This window comes from Sminthopsis crassicaudata, chromosome 3 (genome assembly GCF_048593235.1).
Source record: "Sminthopsis crassicaudata isolate SCR6 chromosome 3, ASM4859323v1, whole genome shotgun sequence".
In the NCBI taxonomy this organism is placed as follows: domain Eukaryota; kingdom Metazoa; phylum Chordata; class Mammalia; order Dasyuromorphia; family Dasyuridae; genus Sminthopsis; species Sminthopsis crassicaudata.
Genome location: NC_133619.1, coordinates 64,258,834 through 64,275,289, shown reverse-complemented (window position 1 = coordinate 64,275,289; position 16,456 = coordinate 64,258,834). Strand labels below are relative to the sequence as shown.

Sequence of the window (16,456 nt, the reverse complement as noted above, 5' to 3'; positions counted from 1 at the left end):
AAAACCATACTCTGATCACTGTTTTCTTTTGTAGATATCCAATAACCATCCCTTTAATAATAATGGAATTTTATCAGAAATCAAAATCAAATGCAATGGCCTAGTTTTCAGATTTGCCTCCTTCCTCTTTTCTAAAAAAGACTGAGACAATATTTGTCTTTCTCCAGTTCTATAGCACCAATTCTATTTCTGATTTTTTCAAAGATCACTAACAGAAGCTCAACAATCTCATTGGTCACTAGTCATTTTTATTTCATATGTAGTTTGTTTCAGCCTAGTGACTTAAAACTAAAGGCTGCCATAACTCTTATTCTATCTCCATATTTATGTTGAGTTTCAATTCTGTTAATTACTTCTTTTTTGTATTTTCCAATCCCAAAGTTTTATTCTTTGACAAACAAGACTTCCACTTTCAAATCTAGTGCTTAACAATAACAATAGCTAACATTTATATAGTGTGTTAAAGTCTTCAAAGAGGTTTATATTATATTGTTTTGTTTTTTCCTCCCAACAACTTTGCAAGGTTGGTATTACAATTAATCCTATTTTACAGATGAGTAAACTAAGGCTTCAAGTGGTTCAATGATCTGCCTAAGGTCACACTGCTAAGTAAGTGTCTAGATATATTTGAACTGAGATCATCCTAATTATATTAGAATAGCCCCATTTTCAGTAACTATTTCTCCTTGAGCTCTATCATCACTCACATTGCATTCGCTTGATATCCCGATGGGATTTATTCTTCTTTCTTTCTGTTAAGTACACATTTTCTTCAATAAGGTCAAAATAACAAGGCATTTCCCCTGCCTGGCACATTCCTTCCAACTCTGTGGGCCCCGGAAGTCATCCATAACACACAGTGGACCACCCAATGCTGAACCTGAGGGTAATGTTTCCAACTGCTCTTCCTCCATTCTCACTTTTTTCCTGTCCTGCATAATCAGAATCACTTTCCGAGTCACCTTGCTTCATGGACCACATATCAGATGTAAGTACTAAATGTATATTTTGAGGCTCACTAAATACTGTGAAAAAGATGGAAATCCATAGAAAACCATGTAATCTAGATAACCTCAGTATTCTTTTCCTCCAGCTTAGACTACATCACAAACCTCCTTCAACAGACTGATGGAAGCAGCCCCAGTCCCACCTACCTTCCATGCTATCTTCTCGGTGCATGTTGAAATTGTCATAGGAGTCCCAACGGATGAGAGGGTCTGAGGTGTTGTAGTCCACAGACACACTTGGTCCATTCTCCAGATGTTCCATTCCTGGTGGTTGGAGGAAAGGGAATAAAAAGGGTAAACATTTAGAATAAAAGAGGAAACTCTAGTATTCCCCCTAATGAAGGTCTCTAATCAATTTTACCCTATCTTGAGGTCACAAAGAAGGAAAATGAGTTACCTGTGAGAATGATAATCCCAGGGACGAGGGTCTAGCCCCTAAAGCTATTGATGAGATTTACACCCAGGTCATACAACCGGGCCTGGAAGATGAAGCTCTGGGAAGCTTGGAGCCCTCCCTGCAGATAAGTTATTCCTACTTCTGTTCCCTCTTCTAAAACAATCAAGAAAATGCCAGAAGATTATAACAGTCTCCCACTGGAATTAGGGAAAAAGAGTTTAGGAAGAGTCTTGCTATAAATGACTAGGTCAAAGACTGTGAGAGAAAAATGCTGGTCCTTGTATGAAGAAAGTTCTCAAGAAATGCTAAATTAAACTGACCTATGATCTACTGACCAGCCTAGGACAGAGGTTTTCAACTAATGGCAGTGTGAGGAAACCTATGGACCTCTTTTAAATGCATAAAATAAAATACGTAGAATTATAAAAGGAAACCAATTATATTGAAATATTTATCAAAATTTTCTTTAAAAAAAAAAAAAAGAAAGAAAGAAACTTCATGGACCCCACATTAAGAAATCCTATAAAGTCAGAGAAAGTATAATGGTATATATGCATTTAAGCCCTTTAAAGATCATCTCACTCCTCCCCTCCCTTATTAGGATACTCTCTCCCTCAGCCCAGACTAATAGGAGGCATTCCCAGTCCAAATATATTCTCACAGAGGAAGACAATTTGATCTCAGTTAGTGCTTAATCACCTCTGATGTCCTTCAAGCTACACTAACTCCTTTTTTCGATCTACAGTCATCTCATTTTCCTTCTTCCATGAATTGAGAATATCAGGTAATCATCCTCTGTCTAGCAACTCTATAAAAGGCTATCATTTAATCAGGCTTCTCATCTTTAGGTTGAATCAATTTCCTTTACTCTCTTCTCATAAATATTATTCCTTTGTCTTTCCACTATCTTCATACCTTTCCTCTAGCCTCTACCCCCAGCCATGAAGTCTAGAGATGGACATGGGATTCTGATCTCATTCTGACATGAGGAGACTGATTACAATAGGAGAAGAACTCAATGGTTCTTTTGCTATTTATTACTCCAATATTATACTCATGGGATAGTGGAAAGTGCCCTGGATGGGGAGTCATGAATCTTGGATTATTAGTACGTTAGCTTTACCACTAATTACATCTCAGTTTTCTCATGCGTCAGTCAATAAACATTTATTAAGCACCTATGATGTGCCAAACACTAAGAGCTAAGGAAGTTGAACTAGATGGTTTCTAAGACTTTCCAGATTTAACTATCTATGAAATCTATATTACCTCTTTTTGAATTATTTTTTCTCCACAATTCAATTACTAATTCTCATCAGTAAAGCTAGAATCCACCTTAATACTCAAATATTTGTCTGCTGTTCTGATTTCTGAACATAGATATCTTGCACTGGGTCACAGGAAAGGGTTAGAGAACATAGGTAGGGTGGAAAATAAAAGGAGATTATACCTTGAATTTTCTCAGGGCCATAAGAAAATACAAACTCTACTTTGCCATACTCTGGAAACCGATCATCTGGAAAAGAAGGAAAAAAAAGATCTTCCATCAACTCTCAGAAAAGGTTCTAAGAAGTCTTAGCCTCTGACTTCAGTATAGATGCATCTTGAGAAGCACACAAAGGCATCTTGCACACATGTGGTCCAGAAGAAAATGATGGGGATCACCCAGGGGCATGCTAGTAAATATTTAGCAACTGGAACTCCAGAAAAAAAAAAAGAATGAACTTGCCACATATTTTAAGTTTAATCTATATTATTCATATTTTCTCCATCACTTTCTTAGGATGTAACAATCAACAAAAGACTAAATCAACTCCTGGTTTTCAGCTTTTGCTGCTTTTTGACTTTTATTCCAGCACACCCTGGAAATCACCTCCTTTCCTAGTATCTGAATCATGCATCTCTCCATCATTCTCCTCAGCTCTCCACCATACTCTCCCTGGCACCAACTTAGCATTCAGCTAAGGATTTCATTCCAGGTATTGAAGGGATAGACATGGGGGAGGAGGAAGGGGATTGAAATAGTGAATGCGGATCCGATGTCCTGGGCTTGAAAGCTAGAAGTCCCAAAGGGGGAGAGAAAAGGAGGGCAATGAAAAAAAAGCACAATAGGAAAGGAGGAATAGAGTGAATCAGGAAAACATAGCAAGAGATTAACTTGCTAGAAAAGGAATGAGTTTCATCTCAAAGTGTCTTTCTATCCCTCCTCCCATGACCCACTCCCAAGAGCCCTACCTTTGAAGGCATCATCCAGGTCCTCCTTCCTAAAAACGACTCCCAGGTCATGGATGGCACAGGTGTGGAACTGAACTCGGAAAATGACATCCCGGGCTGGGCTTCGGAACTTTTTGGAGTGGTAACAGTCTCCAATTTTAGGAGGGAAAATCTCACTACCACCAGACAAAAATCTCTTGGAGATCTCATCCTGCAGGTATACTTTCAACCAACAAAATACAAAAACAAAGACAAAATTCCATCCTACGAGGCTTCAGCACAGACTAGAATGGGTTTAAATAGCAGGAAATGGAAACTAATTCTTTAATTATTATTTTTAAAAAAGATATATCATGATACAGTAGAAAGATTTGGAGCTGAAGATCTCAGTTTCCCAGGTCGAAAAAATTAGGAATTAGACTAAATGGTTCCTCACATCCTTTTTGTGTCTAAATCTATTATCCCATGATCTTCTATGAAAAATGTTAAATTACAGGTGGGATACTGTCTCGTAGGATCATAGAACATAGATGAGAAGTTATAGTCTCTCCAGACAAAAAACAAATATATTACTTTTACATGTGTATAATATCTAACCTTTTCCAAAGCACTTTCAGAAACATCTCATTTGAGTTTCTCAATAATTCAGTAAAATAGGCAAGACAATTGTTATTCCCATTATAGAAGAGCTAAACCAGGTTAAGTGTCTTGCCCAAGGACATGGTTATCTGTACAATTCCAACAAGCATTTTTCTTTCTCTCTCTCTCTCTCTCTCTCTCTCTCTCTCTCTCTCTCTCTCTCTCTCTCTCTCTCTCTCTCTCTCTCTCTCTCTCTCTCTCTCTCTCTCTCTCCTGTAATTTTCTTCTATAAGGGGTTTTCAATAAGAAACTACCTCTAACTGATGCAAAATGACACGCTCTCTGAAGCTTGGAGATTAAGATCCCAAGAGGTCAGGTAACTTGTTCAGAATTACAAAGACGAGATATGTCAGGGGCAAAGCTCCAACCCAGGTCTTTATTGCTCCAAAGCCCCACTCTAAGTACCAGGCCATGCTGCTTCTCACTTTGTATCTATATCTAGTAAGGAGCATAGTCTGAACTACGGCTTGATCTCTTAATTGCTTGTCAGGCTTCTTTGTACTTTATTGCCCTGCCAGTGGAATAACAGAAAGGGACTGAACCCACGGAGAAAAGGTGGGGAATGTGACATCAACAGGGCCCTGCCCATGTATGGAGTCTATGGTTGTTGCAATTCTTCATCTCCTCTTAAGGAGGTAGCAGCAGAGGGACAGAAGGACATGAAGGATGGAGGGATTACCTCCCAAAAGGAAATGGTCCTTACCAAGATGTCTCCCTTCAAAAGCAATCCAGGATCAATGGTGATACAGAGGCTGCCCTGGCTGTCTCCTGGAACATTGCTGTGGGATATGATGGAAAGAGAGAGATGAAGAGAGAAGTAAAGAGAGAAATGGAAAGAGACAGACAGACAGACACAGAGATAGAGAGAGTGAGTGAGTGGGGGGAGAGGGAAGAAGAGAGACAGAGAGACAAAGAAGTAGAGAAAGAGATGGAGAAGAAAGAGGGAAGGGAAAAGACAGACAGAGATGGAGAAAAATGGGAAGAGAGGTGAAGAGAGTAGAGAGAGAGATGGAGGCAAAAGTAGAGAGATGGAAAGAGAGAGATGAGATGGAGAGAGAAGTAGAGAGATGGAGAGAAAGATAGAGAAATTTAGTACAAGAGCAAGATTTCCTGCCTCCTTTCCCCACAACACAACTTCTTAGAAGATCATACAGATTTTAATATACAGTACTGACAACTACTCAAACCACATAAGTAAGAAAAAAAGAGTACAGATTTATGTTTAAAGTATACTGTTCTTTTAAGGTCCTTTTAAAATCTAGCACTTTAGTGATGAAAAAGTAGAGCTTCCTGTCCCTTTCTAGAAGAGACAGGGGCTAAGATGCTTATCTCCATGAAGAAAAGATACATACTAGATTCCAGAAGTGTAGACAGGTTGCATGGCCTGGTAGATCCTGAGGAAGGGTCGACAACCTGAAAAAAGCAACAAATAAGTAAGGATGTTCAACAAATAGAGAGGACAGAAAAATTATGGGAAAGTAAACAAAGAGAAAACAGAAAAGGCATAAATAGGAAAAGGAAGGAATGAGAAGAAAAGGAAGGAGGCTGATGGAAAAAGGGGAAAAAAGGTAACAAATTAGGATAAAGAAAGCAGGGGAAATTGAGGCAATGGGAAAGATGGAAAGATTGAAACCTAATCTATCAGCCACTAACCTCCTTTAGATTCAAAGTTGGGAACGCCGTGCATAATGACGTGGTGTAGGAACAAGGGCTTGTTGTTCATTTTGATGGAACCAGAGAGCAGCCCACTGAAGTAATGGACATACCTGCAAGAGGAAGACATCGGCCCTTCAGCATTGTCTTTCTTGGGAAGAACTACTCAAAGGACAGTCCAACAAATGTCCCCCTCACTCTTCAAACATAGTAGAAATAGGGCTACAGAGTACAGGATTAGTCACTAGAAGAAATGTTTATTAAAAAAAAATTAAGAATACCATAGCTAAGTATTCTTGTACCTGAAGGGTAGGAGGGGTGACAGCACAAAGAACAGTATCACCCAGAAAGTCAGTCCTTGTCTATCAGTAATCTAAAACCCTAGTTACCAAGTCTAGTTATGGCTCTGGGGAAGAGGATGATTCCATCTGAAGAGCAAAAGAAGGAAGGGAGAAGTGTTTAACGGAAAGCTTTAAATCTCTGATGTCTGATAGCACTCCATTCCATATATAGACACAAAACATACACACCCGTGCACATACACATGTACACACTTTGAAAACAGAGCAAAAGGATGGGAGATAATGTTTAAAAAAAAAAAAAAAAAAAAGATGAGTCACTGACTTTCTTACTTTCAGAATAGGGGTTAGTTGGCAGGGGAAGATATGGCTTTTCTTTCCCTAGAGATCTTTTAAGAACTGGGGGACCTTTGACTAACTGGTCTAAAAGAAGAATTTCACACTCTACAACAGAGAGACACGGGATCAAGAAGGCCATAGATCACAAGGCCAGTCCAAAGCAGTCAGTGATCCATCCTCAAACATTATACCCACAAAGAGAACTTCCAGTGCCCCCTCGTGGCCTATCCTGAAATACTTTTTCTATGTCATCATTTCCTTAGTATTCAGTAAAAATCAACAAATGTACAGAAAGCCTTCCATGTATTAGTCACTGTCTCACGCCTTGGGATTAAGACAAATACAACCTGTATCCTCAAATTCTCACGCTCTCAAATACACCCTATAATACACGTTTGGAAATGGTTTAAACTAATGGGAAAGGTCGAGCAGAATGAATGGTATGGGACTTTCAGGAAGGAAGGGAGGGATCACTTAGATCTGGAGCTAACATCATGGAGAAGTCTGCCTGTTTATAAATGAAAGTATTAAGCTAAATGATCGTGAAGGTCCCTCTAACACTAGAAGTTAAAGTTAGGGTCAGCTAGGTGGTGCCATGGACAGAGCACTGGGCTAGGAATCAGGAAGAATTGTGTTTCTGAACTCAAATCCGGCTTCAGACAATTCCTGGCTTGTGACCCTGGGCAAGTCACTTAACCTCGTTTGCCTCAATTTCCTCATCCGTACAATGAGCCGGAGGAGAAAATGGCACACATTCTAGTGCCTTTGCCAAGAAAACCCCAATTGTGGTCACAGAGAGCTGGACACAACTTTAACTTCAGAGCCTACACTCTTAGGCGGAGAGAAAACATTTCAAACAAAGAGAATTAAAGCAGCTTTTACAAAGGCATGGAAATAGGAAAGTGTAGGAATATGAGAATGAGCAAAAGACAGTGATGTAAAATAAAGCATCTTAACTGAATTCTGAAGAATTTCATATAAAACTTTTTAAATAATTTTTATAGAAGTGACAACTACAGCCAGCATAGTATAACTGAAAAAGAACTGACTGAAACTGGTTTCAAATCCTACCTCAGTCACTTAATGTCTATATGACCTTGAACGTGACTAAGTTCCCTGAGCCAGTTTCCTTGTCTTTAAAATATGGGATTTAGACCAGATGGTTTCTGAAATTCCCCCAGCTTTAAATCTATAATCCTACAAGAATAAAAGAGACTACAGAGAAAGAAGAGAAGGTAGAAGTCATATCTTAGGGGCATTCACACTGGAATGTTGGAAAGAGAAAAGAACAACTAATGAAACAGGGATGGATTAGTCGGTGAGGTAGAAGGAGAACCAAAGTAAAAAGTTGCATAAAAGCTGAGGAAAAAAGAAAAATCAAAAGAAGTAACAGCTGCAGAAAAGTCAAAGAGAATAAGGACTGAAGTTGGTCATCAGTGTGCTACAGTAATTTCTGCAAGACAAATAGAATGCTGGGGGGAAAAGCCAGATTATGAGTGGATGGAGAGGAAGTGGGTAATGAGGAAGTGAAGGTACGTCGAAATATTTAGCAGTGGAGGGAAAGGGATAACAAGGTCTCAGGAGGTTATTCTACCAGACTTGGGAAGAACTTTAGAGGTCATATAACCCTCCACCCAATGCAATTCCCTTTGTAATAACCCTCACAAATAGTCATATAGCCTGTGCCTGAGTACTCACCCCTCCCTTTTCCTGTTTCCCTCTCCAGTGGCCAATACCTCACAGGGCTCTCAGTTTTACTTCTAGATAACTCTAATTCTTAACAAGTTCTTCCTTATAAATATTCAAATACTCAAATGCAACTATGATCTCACTGAATCAATCTATATAATTCCATCCCCTTATTGAAAAGGAATTCCTTTCAACAATTCAAATCCCAACCTTTCTATTCCTGCCTATCCTGTGTGATTCTTTTTCTGGTCCTGAAGTTGAAACTTCACCACAAAAAGTCCACCCAATATAATGGAAGCTTTTCCCACTTATTCCTAATATAAAGAAAGCTTAATGAAGCACTCTGGACATTATCCTTCACTCTTGTTGTATATGTGTCACTTTAAGTTTTGTTGATATGCTTGTTTTTATGTATTTTTACATATTACTTCACTTCATGACTGGTCTCTTATAAAGTAAAATAATTATATAATAATAATAAAATAATAAAGGGCAATATAAGAGGGTAGGTATATTTGGGAAGAAACAGGTCATTAGCAAAACAAGCTTTAAACTTAGAAAGTAGAAAGGAAACAGTAAAAAGGTAAAAAAGAAAATGTAATAAAATAAACATAAAGAAAGAAATATAGAGAAGAAAAAGTATTTAAGAATACAATGGAAGGAAATAAACAATTAGCTAACATAACTGTGAATGTGAACGGGGTAAATTGACCCATAAAGTAGAAGAGTTTAGAAGACAGATTAGAAATCAAAATCCATCAATATGGTTATTCGAAACCTAAACACTCTTACAGAATTGAATAAGGAATTGGAGAAAAGTCTATTATATCTCATTTCTCAGTCTTAACATGTGTTCGATATATCTTTTCTTTCTGTCAACTCTGTCCATTCTTTCTATCTATTTCTTTTATGATATCCTTTACCCTGTTTTTCTTTGGAGTGCCTCATTAGTTATTGTTAAAATATGCTCTTGCTCACTAATACCCTTTCCATTTCCCTATTATTAACTTCAGTTCTTTAAGGCAGTAGTGATGCAAGTCTTGCTACCACATAGCAATATCAGTAAAATGCTTGTATTGAAATGGCAGGTATTTGCTGTTAGAGAAAGTTTGGAGTAGTTAAATTGTTTTGCAATTTCCCAAAAGCAATTCAGACTTCTCTCCTTTCCTTTTCAACTTTACGCCAAGTTCACTATCCACCTGTTTTGTCTTTTCCAAAAGAACATACTGTCGAAAAGCTCTATGGATTGTCCATTCAGATGTATATTGAAATATGAGCAATAGATATTTTTTTATCAATTTGGTCTTTCCTATGTGGATAATTACAGATTTTTTTAAGGAGTCTCTGCAAAGTCTTGAGGCCTGATGTAACACAATATCATCTTCAAACATGAGCCTCTTATAGCTGTCATCCACATGGAATCCTTGTTTGACCTGTTATGCCCTAAATCTCCTCCATCATAATGATTTTATAGAGAGAGATATGTATATCTATATATAAATATCGATATAGATATGTGTGTATTATGTAGGCATGTAAAAAAGCATACATCCTCCTTTTGTATCTTACTTAATGTTTACCAGAGTTATTGAACAGGATTATTTCTGTTGTAACATTTTCCAAGGAATCCAGAATGATCTTAAAGTATAGAGACATCTTGATGTAAAAGAGACTATAAGGCACCTTTTTTCTAAGTTCAATCCTTTTTTGCTTAATCAAAAAACTTCAAGCACAATGAGCTCTTCTATTCTCTCCATCTTTCAATATTGTGAAATAGTAAATATGGGATCTTTTTTGGATAGCTTTTGAAAAATTTTGTCATTGCTTACTATTACCTTCATAAAAGATGCCCCTCATAAAGACTTTGTATAGACAGAAGGGTAAGCATATGGATGAGTACTTTAGTTTATTAACAGGAAAGATTTCTTTTCACACCTTTGATATCTTTCCCTCCTTAAAATGCTTTATATCTTAAACCTCCCCACAATGATATCACCTCTAGGATAAGTCTCTTCTATATGTATTTAATCCAATCCAGATATTTTTCCCATATATATCACTTTGGGATGGTTTCTACCTCTTCTGTAAGCACTTCAAAGAATGAGGTGCCACTATCCTTGATGGAATAAACAGTTTTTTGAAATGGTTTTTCTAAGTCTTTCCCATGTTTTTTCTGTTTATAGTCCTCTCTCTAATTTTGACTTTAAATGTCATTGGGATGACTTTGCTTAGTTGAACATTTTGCCAAGTTTTCTTCAAATCATTCTTACCCTCTGCTGCTTCTCTCTATTTTATGAAATGATACTGTTCATAAGTATACATCATCCTTCTTCATAATATTTCTACAGACAAGTTTATATTTTAGCCCAATGTTGCCTTTGGCAGACATCTCTTTCCATTTGGCAAGTAAGTTAAATGTTTGCTGACTAAGGTGCTTGCTGGACTTTTTCGGTCTATTTGTTATACCAATTAATTGAACTCCTGGATAGAGTTATCAGTGTCATTGGGCTATCTGATATCCTTTTTTTATACTAATAATGTTTTTAAATAATTGAGAGTTAAATGTTCTAAATTATATGCCATATCTTTTTCTCTTATTATTCTTTCTTCTTGTTTATTATAAATTCTAATCTTAGCTCTGAAGTCCTATTGGTCTGACTGAACAGATAGCTAACTCTGGGAGAACTTCCACATCAGAAATAAGTCTTTTCCTATACATGGAATGGAAACAAGTTTATTCCTTGTGATGTGATGCTTACCATGCCCAGTGTCTTATGATTCTTTTATAAAATATTTTTATTAATAATCATCTTTTAATTATTATTTTAAAATTTTTATTATTAATATTTTTAAATATTGATAAGAGATAGGTATGAGGTTTCTGACCAATCTAACAAGTCTCTGTCCTCAGTCATTTCTTTCTCTGGGACCACATTTTCCCATATATTTCTATCCATCCTCACCTTTTTTTCACCTTTACACTAAAGGCACCAAATATCAGAGTACGTGGTGATTTGATTTGAAGGGTCTTATTGAATTCTTCATAGAATTTCTTGACCAGAGGATCGATGGTGCATAAACTTCCCCACTAAGTCTTTTCTTCTCCAAACTAAATAATCCTTGTTCCTTAAATGCGATTTAAAATCTTTCTTCAACATCTCCGTGAGCGATTGGGAAGATCAGCATCACTTCCAATCTGCCCAGGTAGAAGAAGTAAATCAAGGCTTGGAGAGAACCAGCGACTTTGCATACCAGCAAGTCTACACAAAGTTGGGAAGGATGAGGGAGAAGGCAAGGAGAGAAGTCTAAAAGCCATGTATCCCAGTATATCATTCTAAAACTTTTGCAATGTTCTTCCCTTTATTGGTCATTGAACAGGATTATTTCTGTTGTAACATTTTCCAAGGAATCCAGAATGATCTTGAAGTACGAGAGACATCTTGATGTAAAAGAGACTGTAAGGCACTTTTTTTCTAAGTTCAATCCTTTTTTTTTCTTAATCAAAAAACTTCAAGCACAGTGAGCTCTTCTATTCTCTCCGTCTTTCAATAAATTGTGAAATAGTAATTCTCATTTTTTTTCTACTAGTCAGAGATCCTTCAGGTGAATAGATCAGGACTCTTCCTGATGCAGGGATGTGGCTACAGTACTTTACCCTAATTGGTTAATTAGTGAATCTTTATTGAATGAATTGGAAGTCCACTAAGTGAATGACCTAGATGATTACTCTTCCTCTGTTCACAAGCTACTTGACTGGTCTGGTTATAGGGCTCAGACACACAGAGCAGGGGCACCTGGTCCATTAACTGGGTGTGACTGCCTTTGGCTACTGAGCCGGGGTAATCTGATGGGCACCGGCCTGCCCTATTCAGGCTCCTTTCTCTGCTCTTCGCCCACCCAGCTGACAGGAAATCCAGAGTGGCTGGATCCCTATCAGGACCCCAGATCGTGCCAACAGGATGTGTGTGTGTACAGGGGACAATGAGCCCTGGGGGGACAGACAGGGGAGCTGTGGGCACAGGCCCTCCTTGGGCAATATTTCTCTCCTTATCTACAGCTGACCCAGAGACCTTGGAGAATTAGAAAGAAGGCAGGAAAGTAAAATATATAATAAATAGACAAAGGTACATTTCTACCTCCGGCCATAAGTACATACATAACCAGATTCAGACATACATGAAGGCAGTATGAATAGGAAGACATATAGCACACAAATGACAAAAGCTTATATTGATATAATGTTTTCCAGTTACAAAGCACTTTATAGATATTATTACATCAAGTCTTCACAACAACCCTGAGGCATAAGTAATGTAAGGATTATTTTCTCCATTTTACAGATCAGGAATAACAGATTCATAGTTACATAGTGTTTGAAGGTTTATAAAATACTTTACAAATATTAGCTCATTTGGTCCTCACGACAAGATGAGGAGATGGTGCTATTATTATACTCATTTTAAAGATAAGGAAACTGAAGCAAAGAGCAATTAAGTGATTTTCTCAGGGTCACACAGCTAGTAAGTATCTAAAGTCATATTTGAATTCAGGCTTCCTTGATTCCGGGCTCAGTACTCTATTCACTATGGCACCTAGATAACTAAAACTATTTTAAAACGTGTACACAGCTATCAACTAGCTCAAAGCACATTTTCTGAGTCCAAGCCAGACTCAGAAAGCTCCTCACACTTCATCACCAAGTATATGCTATGTGTGATCTCTACAGAATAAGCCCCTGGTTGTGTGATTGTGGGATCTGATTTTTACCCAGAATGCTTCCAAACCATATAATAATCCACCATTCTGCTTATTGCTCTGTCCCTCTGATTCAAGGACACCACTGATTGTGAGGGCTCTATCTTGATAAGGATGAAAAAGAAATGACCAGAGCACATACCCAGTCCCCTCCTCACTGAGCAATGTGAAAACTGTTCTTTGATCTGCACCTGCTATCTTGGTGGCTTTTAGCCAGAGCCTTTGCTCAAAAAAGAATTTCCCTTTTCCCAACCCCCATCACCACCCCAACAAAAGCATGCTGATCTTATTTCCTTATTCCTTCCTGGCTATCCCCCCGTGTTGGGAAGGGATGGTCACTTCCCCACTTCAGTCCACCTTTTTGAAGTAGCTTGAATACCCAACCAGTCCAGCAGAGATTAGTAAATGACAGAATTAGCTGTAATTTATATGGTGCTTCAAAGTTTTCAAGGAGCTGTGTATGTATCAGCTCTATAATAATAACCCTTACAAGTGGATAATACTCAAGCATTATTATTCCCGTTATTTAGGTGATAAAACTGAGTCCCAAAGAAATTAAGTGAGTTACTCAAAATAGCTCATAGAAGAGCTGGGATTCAAGTTTAGAACTACTGAACTTTAAATCCAATGTTTCCATTAAAATGCATTTGTCTTTTTTTTTCTAAATACAAAGACTGAATTAACAGGCTAAACTCAAGGATTTGGAGGCAGAAGTTCTGCCTTGCCATTTAATGTTCAGCTGTTGTAGAACAAAATGAGAAGAACCAAAGGATGGATACACACACACACACACACACACACACACACACACACACACACACACTCACTCACAATAAAAACATGGTAAAAACAAACTCTGAAAGACTCAAGAATTCTGATCAACTATCATTTCAGAGAAGTAATGTGAAGTCTGCTATCCACCTCCTGACTGAGAAAAAAAGGAAAACTGAGTGCAGAATGAGACATCCATTTTTGGACATGGCCAATGTGGGAATGTGTTTTGCTTAACAATGCATATTTGGTAAAGAGTTTGGGGAGTTTCAGGAAAAGGGTAGGAAAAAATAAATGCTAGTTAATTTTTAAAAATAAAGCTTAACAAAAAGCAATAAAGTTCAGCAGTACTTTGAGGTCACTCCAATGAACTTGCTAGAGAAGTCAAGTCTATAATGAGACCAGTGGAACTCAAAAACATATTGGAGGTTGTACACAAGCATTGTTCTCTAGACCACAACATGGCATAGTGAGTAGAGTTCTGGAATTAAGTCAAGAAGACTTTGGCTGAAATTACACTTCCACCACTCACTAACTCTGAAGCTATAAGCAAGTCAAGTTCATCTCAGTTTCCTCATCTGCCAAATAGGAACTCCAAGTCTGATTTCTTATAGTATCCATCTTACAGGTTTGTTACAAGGCTTAAATGAAATAATGCATGTGAAATCCTTAAAATGTTAGAAAAATGCACTTTTGTCCCATTCCTTTCTATCCTATCCTGTCCTATTCCATTCCATTCTATCCCATCCTGTCCTATTCCATTCCATTCTATCCCATCCTGTCCTATTCCATTCCATTCTATTATATCCTGTCCCATCCCAACTCATCCTATCCTATTCTATTTTGTCTTTAGCTTTTAGTCACACTGTTATCAGATGTTAATTATTCTCACAAAAGGCAGCTGATCTTATATTCTGCCTCAGTTCATTAGAGCATTATTACACAGTGAGCCCCCTAACCTAGAAGATTATATCTGGATGGCTCCTAGGTTCTCCCAAGTCTTTCTGACCTCCACAATATGGACTCTGTCTTTTTTCTCTAGGCTCACCCTCAGTTTACCCCTTTACACATGAAGGATATAGAATATTCCCAGTCTATGCATCCCCATCACCTCTGAAAGTTGGACCAAGGTCAATTGCATTTCTTCCTGAACTAGAACTCTTATATCAAAGATTAGTCTTTCCCCTCCCAAGTTTGACCTTCTTCTTAGCAGGATTAGCTCACTCCCATCACTAAAATCTGTCCACATGGATATTAATATGCCTTCTCTCCATCTTGAGGATCAATGATGTAGTGTGGTGTAGGAGATAATCCTGTACCAGGGAATCTGGAAATCTGAGTTTGAATCTCAGTTCTGTTGCTGCTTAGTAGTTGGGCAAGTCACATGCCTTCTCCAAGCCTCCTATCTCCCTCATGGGACTGTTGGAGGATCAAATGAGATGCTTTCTAAATTATAATTTTATAACACTATACAATATCATAATATTACAAATTATAATTATACATGAATTAAATTATATTATAATTCTCTCTCAGAGGATAGCATCTTCCCTCTATTGATTCTCTGCAATTTACCCTGTAGATAGCTTGTTCATGCAGAGTTATTTGCATGCTTTCTTCCCTATTAGATTGAGCTCCCAGATAGTAAAAGCTGTTTGTGCCTTTCTTGTTATCTTTCATGATTAGCACAGTGCCTAGCACATAGTAGGGACTTAATAAATGCTTACTGACTGACTCTGTGAATATGGGGATAGAGTATTACAGAGCCTCTCAGACTCAGCTTTTGGGCTGGGTTTCAATGTCCTACTTTTTTTTCTTCCTAAATATTATTTGTTACAAGATACAGCCTGTGGGTAGTAGAGTAGAAAAGTAACTATTTGGAAATGAAGGAGATATTTTTTAAATATCCAAAAAATTATAAAATGCTAAGCAAGCTTCAAGTATCACTGGTTTTTATTAATACACAGTCTTCACAAGAATTAACACATGAGGTCATTCAAAAAGGAATAAAAAGACTCATGAAGAGGAAACAACATATTATTACAAAGAACTGAGCACCAAAAACACCTAATAATTTTTTGTGTCCATGACAAAGGGTCTAAGACAAAATGTCTCTGGGGGGAAGAAAAAGCTTTCCTAGAGTATGGACAGAAACTAAGAGGAGGAAGAGAACTTTAGGATACTATAAAGCTGCTTTTGGAGGGAAAGGATACAAAACCAAGACAGAATTCATCAGGGATATGACTAAAGGGAGAAAGAAGCTCCCAGACACTCCTACTACTCTCAGTTGTTCTGAGGTTTTGTCATTATTTTCTGAATTTTAGAAGCCTAGGTCAAAGTTCTGATCTCTCCAGCTAGTCAGAGCTAAGTCAATAACATCAAGGTGCCACTGGGTCCCAAGGAAGTTACCAAACTCACAAATGCATTAAAACCAGATTAAATACAAGATTGGGAAATGTTAAACAAAATACATAAAAATACATTATTTAGAATGTTAATTTGAGGTTTTCTAAGTCAATATGAGGCCAGCAGAATTAATTTCTATTGAGTTTGTTGCCACTGAGATAAGAGATAATTCTATGGCTAGTATTTATATCATGCTTTAAGGTTTGCAAAGTATTTAAAAATATCTCATTTGGTCTTCACAACAATACGGGGAGATAGATGCAATTATCATCTCCATTTTACAGATG

At 37.5% G+C, this 16,456-nt stretch overlaps 1 protein-coding gene across 1 annotated transcript in view; it reads right to left on the bottom strand.

The window, feature by feature from the left end:
* TNS1 (tensin 1) overlaps window positions 1-16,456 on the bottom strand; it is a 229,240-nt gene that overhangs the window by 93,384 nt on the left and 119,400 nt on the right. The window contains 6 exon segments of the mRNA XM_074298731.1: window positions 1,155-1,271; window positions 2,855-2,920; window positions 3,640-3,790; window positions 4,961-5,036; window positions 5,610-5,670; window positions 5,911-6,023. Of these exon segments, the coding sequence (XP_074154832.1) occupies window positions 1,155-1,271; window positions 2,855-2,920; window positions 3,640-3,790; window positions 4,961-5,036; window positions 5,610-5,670; window positions 5,911-6,023 (584 nt within the window).